Below are 17,978 nucleotides of genomic sequence, written 5' to 3' on the forward strand. Positions count from 1 at the left end.
CAGATGAGTATACTTATATAAAATCTTGAATATAGTATTTTATATTTATAACTTTATATTATAAATTTATATTTTAAATAATACTCCTCCCGTCACATCATAAACAATTCAGATTTTTTTGAAGTTCCATTTAAAATATGTCATTTATCTTTTTAGGAAAAAATAATAAATTTATCTTCTTTATTAGTACTCTATTATTTTTTCACTTTTCTTGTATATTTTTTTCACTCTAATATTTCACCCTCTCTTTATTTAACACTTCAAGTATAATTTCTTTAATCATGTCTAAGAGAAGCACCTTGATTATAATATGACGAATGAAGTACTATATTTTTTTTATAAACTCTAATAACTTTTTATAATCTGTAAAAATCAAACATGGAACATCTATCGGAGGCTGAAGTATTTTTTTACTGGAAATGTAAAATTTGATTGTGTAATTGTTTTTAGTTGAGTCAAAGAAATTTAAAAAAGAGGATGAGTTGGATATAATATAATCTTGCAACTACGTCGTTTCAGAAGAGCCCTATTCTGAATTCCTCTTTAGTCTTGGCTGCTTCAACAGATCGACGCTCTGCAAAAGCGATGGCGTCAACCGTCAAGTACTTGCGCGTGCCTCCCAACTCCGCCAGCTTGGAGGAGGCGCGCCGCCGTGTCTTCGACTTCTTCAAGACCGCCTGCAGATCCATCCCCACTATCATGGAGATTTACACCATCGACGACGTCGTTACCCCCTCTCAGCTTCGCTCTATCGTCGCCTCCGAGATCCGCAAGAACGCTCACATTACTAACCCCAAGGTCCCAGCAATTCACTCTTCTATTCTCTATTCGCCAATTATTAACATCAATTTAGGAATTCATCGGGAATCGGAGGAATTAGAGTTACCTCCATTGAAATTAAGGAAACTATGGAGTAATTATTCGGTTTGCAATGTGCCTGTGCTACTTATTTGGAAATGTGTTTTTTTTTCTCAGCTCCTCGAGAATTTTTACATTTTTGGTTTTCATTTGGGTATGTATCCGTGTATATCAACCCTAAATTGAATAGATAGAGAATCCCCGTGTCTTCAGATGTTAGGGACTACAATTGCAATTGTGAGCTTCTTAATTGTTTTGCTTCTAATTTTCACTGAATACTGAAAGTAGGATTAAGGAAATTCTATCAGATGGCAGAATTTTTACATGGATTTTGCTTTAGCCACAAGTTTGAGTCTTCGAGTGGGATGCACTATTCCATTGCTACTTGAACAATGCTTTTTGATGTAGGAACTAGTTAGCTCTTGCTAAAATGGCATTAGTGCTGCTATCAATAGATTGGATTTTGGCACTGATGTGATAACTTACATTCTCAAATCATTCCGTTTACTGGAACAATTACTCATACTCAAATGCAAATGTCAGTCTTTACTCTGATTTTGATACCGGATACAGTATACTCATGGGAAGGAGTAGAAATCAAAGTGAAATAATTTTTCCTGTTATGTTGCATAAATTTAAATTTGGATTTTGACTACATTAGTCTGTTATGATAGCAAATATCGTGAAAAACTGTACTCCGTATTATGATTTCTCTAGTTACGAATCTGATTTCTTTTTACTTTGACATAGCTATAGGGTTCTATCTACATAATATACATATTGTTTCCCTCTAATAAGCTCCTAGTCATGATTCTCCCTGTTTTTTTTCACAATTGTCAGATGTATGAAACTCTAGTTTCTTGCCATTGTTCTCATCTTAAGTGGCTGATATGTAATCTTGAAGGCAATGTTCATGAAATCTTGTCATGATCAAATCTCTTTTCATTAGTGGGCAAGATTCAAACAGTCAGGTCTCACAGTCACAGGCACCCTTCCTATGAGTAATTTAGTGTAACTTCTAGGGTCAGCGTCTTATTTGATTAAGCTTTATGACCTGTATACACTTCTAGGAGAGAAATAAACAGGCATATGTAATAACATTCTCATTCTCATTACTCTTAACGAACAATGTGCAGGTTATTGATATGCTGCTCTTCAAGGGCACAGAAGAGTTGAATAACATCGTGGAGCATTCAAAGCAGCGGCACCACATTCTTGGCCAATATGTTTTAGGTCGTCCTGAAATCACCCCAGATAGCGCAACCAAGGATCAGGGATCCGAGTACCTCAAAAACTTCTTCAGAAGCAACTACTTTTGAATCGCATTTCCTTATTGATGTTATGCCTTGGAAGAATAAGTGTTGGATGAGAATTGGGTTGCTCCGTGTGCGTTGGAGAAATGGGTCTCTTCCTTTGCCGTTTCTCCAGCTTGCGAGCGATTAGATTTGTTAAACAAAGACTATTTTATGTTTACTGAACAAAGGCATCGAACTAGCTGCTCCTTTTGTGAGTGAACTTGATTGTCCATTACCAACTGGTGCTACATAAATATGGTCATCATATTTTCACCCAAGTTTTTGAATTTGTAATCTTCTTGTTGTTGAAGTGAACTATATAGAGTTTTAATTTATCATCGAAATGTGATTTTGAAGTTTGAAAGAGTCGATTTTCTTGTATGTTTAAGTGAATGTGTGAAAAGTCTATTAGGCTAAGAGGGGATTTTCGTCAATCGGTACTTCTAATTTCTGAGGTAGGGAGTACTCCATCTGTTCTCTCATAGTTAAGGCGAAACTTTTCGACACGGAGTTTAAGAAAAAAATGTTGAGTGTGTTAAATAAATAGATAAAAAAGCAAAGAAGGGAAAAAAGTAGAGAGAATAATGTCTAAAGTTAATAAAGTAAGAGAAAATAAAATGTTACTTTCTCCATCCCACTAAAGATGACCCACTTTCCTTTTTGGTTTGTCCCATCCAAGATGACCCATCACTATAAATGGAAACACATTTATCTCTACTTTATTCTCTTTCTCTTATTTACTCTCTCCACTTAACACACAAAATAAAACCACATAAAACTCTGTGCCGCCTAAGGAAGGGGTCATCTTCCTTGGGACGGAGGGAGTACTATATACTCCATTCGTCCACGAAAAATAGGACGGGTTTTAATATGGAATTGGTAAAGTAAGAGAGAAGTAGTGTTAGTGGAATGCGAGGTCCATATTATTAGCAAGAGAGAGGGAAAAAGTAAGAGAGAAAAGAAAAAAGTACTCCCTCCGTCCCCAAAGAGTATGCACTTTGGGCTCGGCACAGGTTTTAATGCATTATTGGTAAAGTAAGAGAGGGATAGATAGAGAAAGTTTTTAAGTATTGTTAGTGGAGAATGAGTCTCACCTAATTAGAGAGAAAAATATCAAATTTCTACCAAAAAAACTGGAAGTTCCAACCAATAAGAATCCTAATGAAACTAAAAAAACGATAAGGGCCCAACAAAAATTACTTAGTTTTCGAGACCCCGTTATAAGTTCTATCCATATATGTTCTGATCGACAACTCATACTTCATCCGATTGCATTTTATTGAAATTGAGAGAATACCCCAAATGATTTTGACTTTACTTTTTTTTTTTGTTTCCGAATGAACTTTCATTAACTAGCACTAGTTTGGTGTGAACTAGCACTAGTTTAATGGGAACTTTTAGGGGTAATTCATCAAATTTGTTTAGATCTAAAATAATAACATACCATTTGGGGACTGAGGGAGTAAGAGAGAAGTAGTTCTAGTGGAATGTGAGGTCCATATTATTAGCAAGAGATAAGTTGTTGAAAATTTTCATTTTTTAGATGTGCTCTATTTTTCGTGGACAACCAAAAATGACAAATGTGCTCTATTTTTCGTGGATGGATGGAGTATATATGGAAATGACTCAACTATAAGGGAACTTTCCGAAATAGAAAAATGACTCAATTACATAAAGAAATGGATGAAGCAGCATTTGCCAATGATTTATATTTTGATAATAGGATGAAAAGTATCATTTACAAATGATTTATTCGGTGATAAATAGGATGAAATTAAATGAAAGGAAGAAAAAAGATTTGAAAAAGGAAACATGCCACGAAGCAGGGATATTGATTAGAGAAGACACGTGGTCCCCAAATTAATGTAGAATGACATGACAAGTTATAACTTATAACCAATCAATCGAACACTCGTACTTAAAAAGCGTGAAGTTTTTAAGATTTGTGTATAACATTTTGATACAAGTCTACTTTACGGTAACTATAAATTATGACACCAATTATAAATGATGGGGCTTTATAAAAATATTAGTCTTAAACATGATCTCATAGTTTAATGCCGGATTCAGGTGGGATCAAAGTCGACTGATATACGAAGACAGAAAACTCTACTACCAAATTTGTTTTTCATCTAACTTATATTTAATTGATGGTGGTTGTATCGTATGATATTCGTATCCATCTTTCAAAACTATGGACGACATTTTTTCGTTGTATGAGACTCTACAAATTTCATTTCATATATCATCCCGGGAAACAAATTTGAGATCCAGTCGGAAACAAGTGATGAAAGCGACAATTTTATTTATTTAAATTTAGGGAGAGAAGGATACATAAAGGAAAGATTTGGAAAACTTAGGTGTCCAATAATATTTGAACAAATTTAATACTCCTAAAAGGAGACGTTTTTCCACACTATTTATTTGAACAAAGATTTAGGAATTTCAATCCTCATATCTTTAATATATTTATTTTTGTAGTGATATAGAAGATTGAAGAAGAAAGGAAGAAAACGGCAGTCACTTAAGGCTGCGGTGATACGTAGGATGATTCGTAACAAGGCAAACATACTTTCCTCCAACCTTCATATTTCTGGTTTCACCTCATCCAAATTCCAATATGTCTCTCCTTCCAAGAAACAACCTTCACAATTAATCCACCTATATAAAAAAATGACATCTCCCACTTGCTCCCCATTCAAACACACATTACATCAATGGATCATAACTATAGAGGCCACCACCCTTTGCCGCCGGTTTCGAAGAAGAAGCCGTCGAAGAAGCGCGACGAGTCGCTGAAAGTCGTGTACATCTCGAGCCCGATGAAGGTGCGGACCAGCCAGGCCAGGTTCCGCGCGCTGGTGCAGGAGCTCACCGGCAAGAACTCCGACATCGCGCCTTACATGGACTCCGACGGCGCCGCCCTCGCCGACTACCGCGACGACGACGGCACGCTGCTCCCCGACCCCCCTATTTCTAGCTCCACCACCACCCCCACCACGTCGGATTCTCTCGACAATGTGTTCGCCTCCCACCTTGGCGGGATCTTCGACGACGTCGTTTTAGGGACCTATCATCACGACTACTTGATCATGTGAAACTACTTCTTTTTTTTTGTATGTTTATAGATAATATGTGTTCTACCAAGGGAAAAAAGAACTCATACTAGTATTTAGCTTAGTATTGTGACAACGGATTGTGCATACATACGTGCTATTTCGCCTTGAGTAAATATATGAGAATTGTGAGCTTTGTATATATATCTATTCATTATAGTTTGTTTAGCTTAATTTTTTGGCAATTTTTTAAAAAAAGTTTGGATTATGTGGTGCCTTACATATTCAACCCGACCATAGAAATAGAATGAGTGATGATAAGCAACCAAATTTTGTGCAACCAAATAAGATTATATTAGTAATTTGATGTATTAATTATATATTAAAATAATAAATATAGTTAGTGGATAAGTTAAAAAGACTTGATTAGGCTTCAACCTCATTTTCAATTTTTTTTTTATATTTGAATGGTCTCTCTATTGCTTTTCAAATTTGAATTAAAGTATGCATTAATTACACTTTATCGTTCCAAAAAAATTATACGCAAGTCATCAATCAATATATGACCACAATATTATGCGCACATATATTTTTATTAAATATATAAATAAACTGGTTTTTTCTCAGGTAAATCAGTTTTTTGTTGTACAAAATTTGGTCACGTAGATTACTGTATTTACCCTCACAGTAAATTCCATATCATCTCTCGCTGCCTCTTCGCAGAATTCCATCTTCCCACTCTCACGTGTAGTTAATTATTGCGATATAAATATTTTACACTAAAGTCAATCGATAAATGAGATATAGGATTTAATAGATCATAAATTAAAGAGGATTAAAACAGGAGAATTAAGATAAACGAGGAAGACATTAATTTCATGGACTAATTTGATCACAAAATATAGTACCCCTATGTTTATTTACTCAAGTCTCATCATTTTAATTTTAACTAACACATACTACCATTTTCTAGCCCTTAATTTTATAAAACATATTAAAATCAAATACGTTGACAAGTTCTGAGTTTTTTAATACAAAGTTGAAGTATTTGTTTCCAAAAAAAAAGCATATTGCTCTTGGAATTTATGACGACATCGCATGTTGATCAATCATGTTGTGTCTAGAAATAGAAAAGAAGAGCTGCAATAATTAATGAGTAGATTGGAGCCCTGATGAGTCTTCAGGTCAAATTGAACTCATTTACTTTACTAAAAGAGAATAAACTATCTGGAAGATGTCAGATTCAACTATATATATCTTGCAGTTGAATTTGAATTCAAAGTAGCTAGGTTTGGTTATTCAAAATCAAATGGAAACTTCTCTGCGAAAATTCAAACTGTGATAAAATTCAATATCTTTAATGTGGTGTAAATAAATCATAGTATTACTATTATTGAGATTTGCAATGAATTTTAATTTTATTATTGATTGCTATTTTTTTATGCATTGGAGTTTTTAGTTTGTAGGATGAAGCAAGAGAACTCAACATTAGTTAGGTAGGCATTGAAAGTTCATATGCTAAAGAGTCAACAGTCTACCAAAGAATAGTAATTTGAGACTGCCAAAATCAGCATCTTTCATTGTCTGTGACTTTGTTCTCACATAAAGATTAACATCACTGGAGGAGTCATGTTATGCATTTTTCCTGCTTACTTACTTGTACACATTATATTTCTATTCATTATTCTTCAATAATTATTCACTTTATCATTTAAGAATTCTCGAGATATGAATCTGGACAGATTTGTTGTGCTATGACCCACAGAAATGAAAATTAATTACTGAGTTCGATTTGTTGTGCTATGACCCACAGAAATGAAAATTAATTACTGCGTTCACCTTAAAAGTTTTATTTCTGCATACAATCTAAAATGACAAAAAACACCTCAATACAATATCAAATTTTCAAGCTTTTGTAAATTTTGGTAAAATGGAAGTAGTAATCTTTCATCCCCAACCTCACAAAGCAGCCCCTTTCTGCCGCCGAGCTCACTCTCACCAAACCCAACTCCTCAACCTCCTCGCAGCCGTCGGCTACACCCTCAGACGTAGACACAGGTCAAATGCCTCCACCGTCCTCCACCAACCAAACCAATCGAATAGAAAGTCCGGCGCCGCCGAATTCCCTTGCCGAGCTAGTCGTCGGAGCGTTGGTGACTTCATGGTCATCATCCCAACGTCTACAACATTTTTGCAATTGCCGCCATTATCATTTCCTTTCTGTAATCTCATTAATTGAAACTTCATTCATTCCAATTCCTCAATTTTAAGAGCTTCACCATTCCCATTTCATCTGTTGAAATTGCATAACAACTCCGATTCAGCAAACGACTCGACCCCAAATGTGATTCAGTGATGAATTTGTGATGGAAGTAATAGGAGATGCAAAAATTTTGTGATGAAATTCACTGCATCGACGAAGGGTAAGGATGGAAATTGATGTTTAAATCTGGGTCCAGTTTTCCATGAAGAATTAAAAACCACCTTTGTGGCCATAAATGAAATCATGTCATTTGTTGTGAACAGTGCGGGCCCGAACCGAAATAATTCTTGCATATTGAACATGTGAAATGTGAAGAAGTGAGTTCATTTCTTGGCATTTCTAAGAAAGTGAACAAGATTTAGTTGTAGCATGATGATAAGCATTGATAAACATGTTTTTACATGTAACATCAAATATAATGCTCCCCTTTTGACTTGTGCTCTGTTTTTGCATATGGATTTAGTAGGGAATCTCTGAGTGGCTTCAATAGATGATAATGAGCAGCAAATTGAAGCTGACAGAGTAACAGAATTAATGAAACCATGTTCGAGTTCGACAGTCTCAACTGAAGGTGTGTGATGCTATCAGAAGAACATTCTACGTGACTATAGAGTCCATGGCACTTTGGGCTAATTAAGTATATTTGGTTGGTTGGTTGGTTGGTTGGTGGTGGACTAGTGGGGCTCGTTGTGGCACCGCCCACCCTCTATGCTTTTCATAATTAACCCAAACTCTCTTTTTATTCACTTTTACCATAAATGATTTATGTAGGTCGGTTGGTGGTGGACTAGTGTGGCTTGTTGTGGCACGGCCCACCCTCTATGCTTTTCATAATTAACCCAAACTCTCTTTTTATTCACTTTTACTATAAATGATTTATGTAGGTCGGTTGGTGGTGGACTAGTAGGGCTCGTTGTGGCACCGCCCACCCTCTATGCTTTTCATAATTAACCCAAACTCTCTTTTTATTCACTTTTACCATAAATGATTTATGTAGGTCTCATATTTCATCAATTTATTCTACACATATTTTATTATAAAAGTAATAACTGAGACTCGTGTTTTATTTGTATGATAGTTGATGCTTCAACTTGTTACAATTAAAGATATTATTGCTTAGAGAACCACACAATGATCCGCTGACAAGACCAAGGTAGATTGTGTTATTAATAAGAAACAAAAAAACTGAATATTATATTGAAGTACAAAACAAATTAAAATATGGATTCAAAGATTCCATTTCAAAGACCAAGAATTCTGTGCAGAATCATGAAAAAGTATGGTCGTATAACTTTAAGGATTGGGTTTGCAGTGTCTTGATTCATTGCATTGCGTGAAACATGCCTTCATGCAGCAGAAAAATCATATAGTAATCTTTTGAAATTGTAATGGATGGTAATATAATTTGCGAGTGAAAATTAATTCCATTAGAGCGTCCGCATCGCCGTCTCGATGCGGGCTCGGTCTCGTCCTGCCAATAGGTGGTTGGCGAGCTGTCTCGCCACGCGCGTTGGCCACGTGGCGAGCTCCGGTGGGGATTATGGCCATTCTCATGGGCCTCGCCTTCTCCCCCCTGCACCTGATTTAAGTCTCCATATCTCTCACATGATCATGCGGATTTTCAACCTCGACTGGTTGCGGCGGAGGATGCTTTGCTTTGGGTGGCCTTTTGATTTTCTTCAATTTCTTACTATATAATGTTAAATTGCAGCTCAAAATACCATCTCTACAAGATCATCTATTCTATGATGATCATCTGTTACTGTTATAGCCTATAGCCAATCCAATGGGACTTAGTTTCAGATTATTATTATGTTTTATTAAAGTTAGAACGCATGATTATATCAATTTGCAAATATATTGATGATGTACAACAAAACAGATGAGTTTCTGATACTGGATTTAGAGATTCTCAAAATTACAACTCCTACTTCTTCACATTTCATTATCGAGTATGTCGCGCATCTTTCTTCGGGTCAATACAATGCTGTCTGTCTTGTGCTTAGCTACTCTCGAACCTGTAGCATCAACATGTTTGTTACTTGGACGTAGGACGAACAACCAAAGATCGTATGATCAAATTACAGCTGAAGACACACAGCTGCTAATGCCTAACCAAAGTTGTAAAAAGTAGGGTATTGTTTTAAAATCTTCCATTTTTTCAGCCTTTAATGGGAACACTACCTAAAAATAATCATTTCAACAACAAACAAAATCCCCTGTTATGCCCAAACTAATCTACTACAGCTATCCGTTCCACTTTTCACGTATCTAAATTTCATTTAGAGTAATGCCACAAAATGGTCCTAAACATATACCCATTTTATAATTTTGATCCTAAACATTTCAACTCGGATCACAATTGGTCCTACACTAACAGTTCTGTCAATTTTTAAACGCTCAACGGTTTTAACCCGATTTTGACTGATTAAAACTGTTAATTATGAGACTGTTGTTGTTCGAGACTTGGCGTGGTCGCTGCTGCTGCCGCCTTCTCCTTCTTGGCTGCCAGCCGTCCACCGCCATTGCTGTTGCTCGGGTGTCCCGTTACAACCTCTGCTCTCTTCTCCGCTGATTCAGCGTCGTCAGCTCCACGAGCAGCCACTGCTCCTTCCGTCTGGAAGTCGCCGTCCGATTCGCCGGCGATCGAAGTGAGGGGGAGGGAGATTCGTCCGATTTCATTTTGTTTTAAATTAGAATAATAATTAATGATATAATTAGTGAGTTAAAAATCATAATTAACAGTTTTAATAGGTCAAAATCGTGTTAAAACCGTTGACTGTTTAAAAATTGACGGAACTGTTAGTGTAGGATTAATTGGGATCCGATTTGAAATGTTCAGGATACAAAAATTCAAAAGATAAAGATAAGACCAAAACCGTAAAATGTACATATGTTCAAGATCAGTTTTGACCTTTACTCTTTCATGGGGATTATTAAAATTTAAAGGAATCCATCAACATTCCAAATACTAACATAATTCATTATAAGCACCAGCACCCAACCAAAACATACTCCTATTGTTAGTTTCCCAGTTGGCTATGTTTTATAACAAGGTCATCAAACTAAGACTTGCATATAATACATACAACGTTCTAACTTGTAATTAAGAGCTATAAAAAAATTACAAGGTAATGTTAATAAGTTCATTTGATAATTTCGAGTCAAATGTAACTACTACTTCTTAGAGAGGTGAAAATCATATTACTACTTCTGATTTGAAGTAATTGATCCCATAAAAATCTCTTCTTAAATACTCATACATCGCAATCACATCCAAGTATACATATTAGGATTATATTAATTGATGAAATCGGTTTATTATTGGATGGATGTTGTTGATCCTCTAGCAAAAAGCTTAGCAATCTGTAGCTGAGTACTAGCAATGATCTCAGTCCGTTTAACCTCCAATTCCCCTCTCTTTGCCTCTGCTTCCGCCCTCATCCTCTCTATCTCCCTCATCGTCTCCATCCTCGACTCCTCCGCCCGCACCACCACCTCCGCCACCCACCGTATACTCTCCCCTATCTCCCAGCTCTCCTCCCTCTCCCGCTTCCTCCATTTCTCCTTCCTCTTCAATTTCCCCTCACCAATCGCCGCTGTGCTCCTGTCTCTCTCATCTATCGCCTTCTTCTCCGATTCCTCATTGTTGCCTCCCTCTCCCAATCCTTCCTCCTCCTACATCATCAATCCTTCCAATTAACCATCCAATTTAATTTCCACAACCGATTTTGACTTTGATTGATACATACCTTACCCACCCGATCCCGATCCCGATCGCCGCCGTTTGAATTTTGAGCAGATGGAAATTCAGCAGCAGGAGGAGCAGGATCGGCAGCAGCTCCGTTATTTCCGCGGAGGAGGAGATCGAGGCGAGAATAGAGCGGCCACGACGAGGCGTCAGCCGCCGCGGCGGACTCCGATCGGTACCGCTTCTTCATGGACTCGATCTTATTCTTACACTGCGTGAGCGTCTTCGCCGATTTTGAGGCGCCGGCGCGAGCTGAGACGTGCCTGGCCACGTCCTCCCAGTCCTGGCCCTTGAGCTTGGCCCGGTTCCGGAGCGTCCACTTGGCCTCGTACGCCTCGAGCAGGCTCGACACCGCGCCTTCGCTCCACTCGTCTCTCTTCAGCCGATCGCTAACATTTCGCGGTGAGGAAGCGTTAGGGTTTTGATTAGGCGAGAGGAGAGATGGTGGTGGGTTTTGATTAGGTGTTTGGTGATCCCTCTCCATTTCCCCTTCTCATAATTAGATTGGTTAGTAATTTGCTACTACTAACATTTTGTGGCTAATTTAGAGAGGGAAAAAGAAGAGAGATAGAGGATAGGAAGGAAGCCACTAGCATTTCATAGAAAACAAATAGGTGAAAAAATGAATTTGATAAAGCAAGCAATAAAGTAGTGAATGACTAGTTATTTGTCTTTTTATTAGTCTAGCTAATTATAGGTCATTGGCTTGTATTATTCCTTTGGTGGAGAAAATATTGGATGATGCGCATAACAAATGATGATAGTTTGATACATAGATTTACTTTACAATAGTTATACGAATATACTCCACTATGTGGCTTAATGTGCCTTTAAGAATCCCAAATTGCAATCAAAGAAAATAGACTTGTTCACGGTCAACAAGTATTAGATTCCCTTGCAACAAAGAGAAGATTGGATCATGTAAATTCAAAGGATGACTAGATGAAAATTAACACAAAAAGTTGGAAGGGTTAGATATGATTCTCTCACACTGAAAAAGAGGTGTGAGGAGTGGTGGTGGTGGTAGACAATGGGAGATGAAGATTAGATTAATTAGGTGAGGTAATGATAGTAATCCAACTTTAGGTTCCACTCGTTTTATAGTGTTGATATGAAGCCAACCATGACATCCACCCACCCATCAACGGCGGTGGTGCTGGTTCACGTGGGGTTGTCATCACCACCTCCATCACCACCTCCACCATTAATATCCTTTTTCCCACCATTACCTTTAATCAATCTGATCGGATATTTTTTTTTCCAATGAAATGTTACTTTTCCAATTACAAATTCCTCTCTATGAATATATTGGCAAACATGAGAAGTGGCATGTCCCAATTGTGTCGTATGAATATATTTTTATTGCTATTGTACAAGCCTAGGAATGAATTAGTATTCATTCAACTATGGAAGCTCACACTACGTAATTAAGACGTAAAGAACATATCCAATTATTAGTTTGTACAAAAAAATAGACTTCCCATTCTTTTAGACGTTCCTCGAGTTTTATCTTCTTCAATTAATGGACGCATGCACTAATTCCACCAAATACTTTATTCCATCTTCAATATAAGTTAAAAAATGGAAAAAAACTGAAATAATTTATACTACTCCCTCCGTCCCACGATAAGAGTCATATTTCACTTTAACTATAGATAGTAAGTATGTTCGCATTCCACCAACTTATTTCACTCACATTTTATTATAAAATTAATATATTTAAATGAGACCATATTCCACTACTTATTCAACTCACTTTTCTTTACATTTCTTAAAACATGTGCCCAAATTAAATAAGACTCATCTTGTGGGACGAATGAAGTATATTTTAAGCAATGAATAATGAGCATCAGATAAGACATTAATTACAACATGAGTTACTATCTCATTGATAGTATCTGTCTGAGATCTCCTACCTTTGTAAAGACACTTGTCCCATAAGACCCCAAACATGCTCTTTTTGCACAAAAACAAGAGGCTGCTCGAAAAGATACCAAAAAATCATTCGGATTTTCACCAGTTAGTTTCATAATCGTTAAAGGCTGGGGCCGAAGCTGATTTCAAGATGCGCTTGCTACATCAAGTATGTTTGCATTAATGCACAACTTGACCATTGAAGATAAATGACCAAAATGTCCAGAGCCTTTGTCCTAGCGGTAATGAGCTTAGACATTATTGTAAGAGGTGCCGAGTTCGAGCCCTCTTGACATCAATTGTAATTTCCTCCTTCTTAATATAGGAGTTTCTTTAAAAAAAAGATAAATGACCAAAATGATTACTTGGTTAGAAGAAGATACCCCAACTCGTCAAGCTCCACAAATACAACCAACTCCACACGCCAATGTGCACCGCCACCATTCCACGAATACATACGCCGTTAGGAGTGGTCTCTCGATTTCATTAACCCGCCTTTGACATCCGTCATTGTAATATTCGTGACGGACGGATCCGTCACTAATATATTTTATTGACAAGATTTTTAATGACGGAACCGCCAATATTCACTATGTCACCAAATCTGGGAAGTGCCTTAATTTCACTAATTAGTGACGGAATTATCCGTCACCTAATTGCAAGTTTTTTTGTAGTGTTAACTACAACATAACAACTAGTGATTTGAGTTTAGATTATGTATTTTATCGTTTCCAATAAAATACAATTTTAGGATTTTAATTATGTATTTTCTTATTTCCATATTTGGGTGATGGCACGAGATTTTAGGATATACTCCCTCCGTCCTATTACATGTGACATATTTATTTTGAGCACAAGGTTTTTGGTAGTTGTGTTTAGTGGTTAAATGAAGAGAGAATAAAGTATGAGAGAGAAAAAAATAGAGAGGAAAGTATGGGAGAGGATAAAGTAAAGAATGATAGAGTGTTGTTTTGTTGTCATAAAAGAAATGTGTTACTTATAGTAGGACAACCAAAAAAGGAATACGTTTCACTTATAATGAGATAAATGGAGTTTGTTTTGTGGGTTAAAAGAGCATAGAGACAGTATATTTTTATATATTACTGAAACAGAGTAGATCATTTACATAGTTCATCTGATAAAATAAAGTTGTTTTTAGTAGGTGTTTATCTAGAAACATCTCGGTCTAGTGCACATAGATTGTAAGATGGAATCCACGAGCTCAACAGAATTGCAAGAGAGATATATGAGCACAGCTGCAAGTATCAAGAAAGAGTCGTTGCTGATCATAGCCTATGGAAGCTCTTTACTTTTTCTAGTTTAGTTTGTTGTAACTTCTAGTGTAGCTCAATAGTTTGTTGAGAGCAGTTGTGGTATATTCACTCAGCTACATATATACTACTTCTTCATGAAGTTAGTAACAGATTCGAGTGTATCAAGTTCCAAAATTTGAATAAGAGTTTTTCATTGTTTTCTCAAGTTTGAGTGTTGCTCCATACATTTCACAATTCAAGTTCCTCGTCCATTCATGCAATCTTAGTTTGTTCTTGCTGATATCTCTTGATTCTATAACAAGTGGCGCCGTCTGTGGGAAAAGAAGAACAAAGCTTGGGCGATTGCAATTGTTTTCTGGTTGTTCTGAGGTTATTTCTGCTGCTGCACATCATCTGCTTGAAGAATGGCTACATCAAGACTAGAGGCTGAAAAATTCACTGGTTCCAACGACTTTGGACTTTGGCGAATGAAGATTCGTGCAATGCTGATCCAGCAGGGGTTGTCTGCTGCTCTTGAAAAGAAAAAGGAAGGTGAAGAAGGGGAGACCGAATTGGATGAGAAGGCTGCAGCTAAGTTGGTAGAAATTCAAGCAAAGGCTCACAGTGTTGTGATTCTGTGTTTAGGCGATAAAGTCCTTCGAGAAGTGGCTAAAGAGACCACTGCAGCAGGCGTTATAGCCAAGTTGGAGAGTCTTTATTTGACTCGATCTCTGGCTAATAGGTTGTGCATGAAGCAGAGGTTATACGCCTATAGATTCCAGGAAGATAAAGGCATTTGTGAACAGATGGAGGAGTTTTCAAAGATGATTGATGATCTTGAAAACATAGATGTTACTATAGGAGATGAAGACCAAGCCATCTTGCTGCTCAACGCTTTACCAAAGAGTTTTGATCATCTTCGTGATGCTATGGTGTATGGGAGGGAGAAAACCATCACCTTATCTGAAGTAAAGGCCGCATTGAGAGCAAAGGAATTGCAGAAAGGTGCTTCAAGATCTCAAGAAAGTGCAACCGAAAGCTTACACATCAAGAAGTTCAAGAAGACTAATCCCAAGAAGAAATTTGAGATTGCTAAGGTCTCGAGCTCTGAAGTAAAGGAGACAAGATCATGTCACTGGTGTAAGAAACCAGGACACCTAAAAAAGGATTGCTTTGCTTGGAAAAAGAAGCAGGCATCTGAGGGAAAAAAACAGAACAATGCAGATTGTGTTGAAGGAGTAGAGCTTCCAGAAATCATGAATGTAATGGATGGTGGAGTAAGTGGATCTTGGATAATGGATTCGGGGTGTAGCTTTCATATGTGCCCACATGAACATTGGTTCTAAGATTTGAGTCCTGCTACTGGAACTGTTCTCTTAGGGAACAACCAAATCTGCAATGTTAGAGGAATTGGAAGTATAAAATTCAAGATGATGGATGGATCTGTGAAATTGCTCAGTGATGTGAGGTATATCCCTGGTATATCCCTGAGATCAAAAGGAATCTCATATCACTAGGCTTGCTGGAAGTAAAGGGATTTTCATTCTCCTCTATTGAAGGTAAGATGATGATCAAGAAAGGAGATCAGATAGTTATGACTGCAGAAAGGAGAAACAACCTGTACTATCTGCTTGGAGAGGTTGTGATTGGTGACTCAAATTCTGTGGCAGCTGAAACTTTGAAGCTATGGCATCCACGGTTGGGACATCCTGCTGAAGGAAGCCTCAAAGAACTAGCCAAGAAAGGTCTTATTTCTGGAGACACATCAAGCAACCTTGGTTCCTGTGAGCAGTGCATCTTGAGCAAAGCAAAGAAGATGCCATTCACATCTGGTATGCATTCCTCTACATCTCCTTTAGAGTATATTCATGCTGACTTGTGGGGGCCAGCTCCAGTAACTACTCTTGGTGGAGGGAAATACTATCTAGCAATTATTGATGATTATTCAAGGAAGCTATGGGTTCATATCCTAAAAGAAAAGTCAGATACATTCTCTAAGTTCAAGAATTGGTGCTTGGAGGTAGAGCTTGAGAAAGGCAGCAAGGTGAAGTGTCTGAGAACAGACAATGGCATGGAGTTTCTTTCTAGAGAATTTGATGAGTTTTGTAAGGAGAAAGGAATCAAGCGCCATATGACAGTGCCCTCAAATCCCCAACAAAATGGGGTTGTTGAAAGGATGAACCGAACAATCTTGGAAATAGTTAGGTGTCTCCTCTTTGCATCTGGTTTGAGCAGTAAATTATGGGGGGGAAGTAGTCTGTACTGCTGCATATCTCATCAACAAGTGTCCCTCTACTAGTCTAAAGTCAGAAACACTAGATTATAGATGGTATGGGACTCATGGTGACTATTCAAAGTTCAGGGTATTCGGCTGTGCAGCATATGCTCATGACAGAAAGAGCAAGCTCGAGCCTCGGGCAATCAAGTGTATCAGAAGGGAGTGAAAGGTTACAGGCTATGGTGTGTTGAGCCTGGTAATCAAAAGGTTGTGTTGAGTAGGGATGTGGTTTTCATCGAAGATCAGATGCCTTACTTGAGCAAGGAAAAACAGAAAGATCAGATTCCCTATGATATGTTTGAGGTGGAGCTGGGGAAGCTAAGTCTGAATCCATCTGGAGATGCTAGTGATTCAGAGAGTGATGAGCAACAAGGAGATTCCATTTCTGCTCAAGGTGGAGCAGATCCACATTCTGCTGACAACAGCCTAAGAAATTACCAACTTGCAAGGATAGAGTGAGAAGAGAAAATGTAAGGAAACCAGTTTGATATGCTGAAGCAGATGTGGTATACTATGCATTATGTGCTGCTGAAATTCTGGAATATGTTGATCCTCTGTCCTACAAAGAAGCAATGATGAGCAAGGACAAAGAAAGATGGATAGAGGCTATGGATGAGGAGATGGACTCCTTACTCAAGAATCATACTTGGGTTCTTGTGGATAAAAACAGCTAGAAGCAAGAATCTAAGGATAGGAAGCTCATAAGCTGTAAGTGGATCTTCAAGAAAAAAGTCGAAACAACAGATAAAGGCAGGATCAAATTTAAGGCTCGGTTGGTAGCTAGAGGCTTTACACAGGAAGAAGGTATTGATTTCATTGAAGTCTTTGCTCCATTTGTAAAGCACACTTCGATAAGGATTCTACTTGCTGTTACAAACTATAGAAACTGGGAATTGCAGCAGCTTGATGTCAAGACTGCATTCCTTAATGGGGATCTTGAGGAGACTAGCTTTATGAGCCAGCCTGAGGGATTTATAAAGGAAGGAGAGGAGAACAGAGTCTGCTTGTTGAAAAAGAGTCTATATGGCTTAAAACAAAGCTCAAGGTAGTGGAACAAGAAGTTCAATGAGCAGATGGTCATTCATGGTTTTCTCAGATCTGAGTATGATGATTGCATATACATTAAGAAGAGTGGAAATACTCCAGTAGCATACCTCTTGCTCTACGTAGATGATATGCTACTAGATGGTCTATCTTTGGATGAAATACAAAGAATCAAAGCTGATTTGCAGAAAAGTTTTGAAATGAAAGACTTGGGTGAAGCTAGAAGGATTCTGGGGATGAATATCTTGAGAGATAGGAGCAAGAAG

At 37.6% G+C, this 17,978-nt stretch overlaps 2 protein-coding genes across 2 annotated transcripts; one reads left to right on the forward strand and one right to left on the reverse strand.

Moving 5' to 3' along the window:
* The first annotated feature begins 505 nt into the window (after positions 1-505).
* LOC121810030 (NADH dehydrogenase [ubiquinone] 1 alpha subcomplex subunit 6-like) lies at positions 506-2,509 on the forward strand. The gene is made up of 2 exons (XM_042210909.1): positions 506-798; positions 1,995-2,509. Exons 1-2 carry the CDS (start codon positions 586-588, stop codon positions 2,175-2,177), a joined length of 396 nt encoding a protein of 131 aa, XP_042066843.1. The 5' UTR covers positions 506-585; the 3' UTR covers positions 2,178-2,509.
* An 8,087-nt stretch (positions 2,510-10,596) lies between these two features.
* On the reverse strand, positions 10,597-12,257 carry LOC121809464 (trihelix transcription factor ASIL1-like). The gene is made up of 2 exons (XM_042210102.1): positions 11,225-12,257; positions 10,597-11,150 (listed from the first exon to the last, which is right to left on the reverse strand). Exons 1-2 carry the CDS (start codon positions 11,705-11,707, stop codon positions 10,794-10,796), a joined length of 840 nt encoding a protein of 279 aa, XP_042066036.1. The 5' UTR covers positions 11,708-12,257; the 3' UTR covers positions 10,597-10,793.
* Between the last annotated feature and the right edge of the window lie 5,721 nt (positions 12,258-17,978).

The sequence above is a fragment of the Salvia splendens genome, chromosome 6 (genome assembly GCF_004379255.2).
Source record: "Salvia splendens isolate huo1 chromosome 6, SspV2, whole genome shotgun sequence".
NCBI classification, from domain to species: Eukaryota; Viridiplantae; Streptophyta; class Magnoliopsida; order Lamiales; family Lamiaceae; genus Salvia; species Salvia splendens.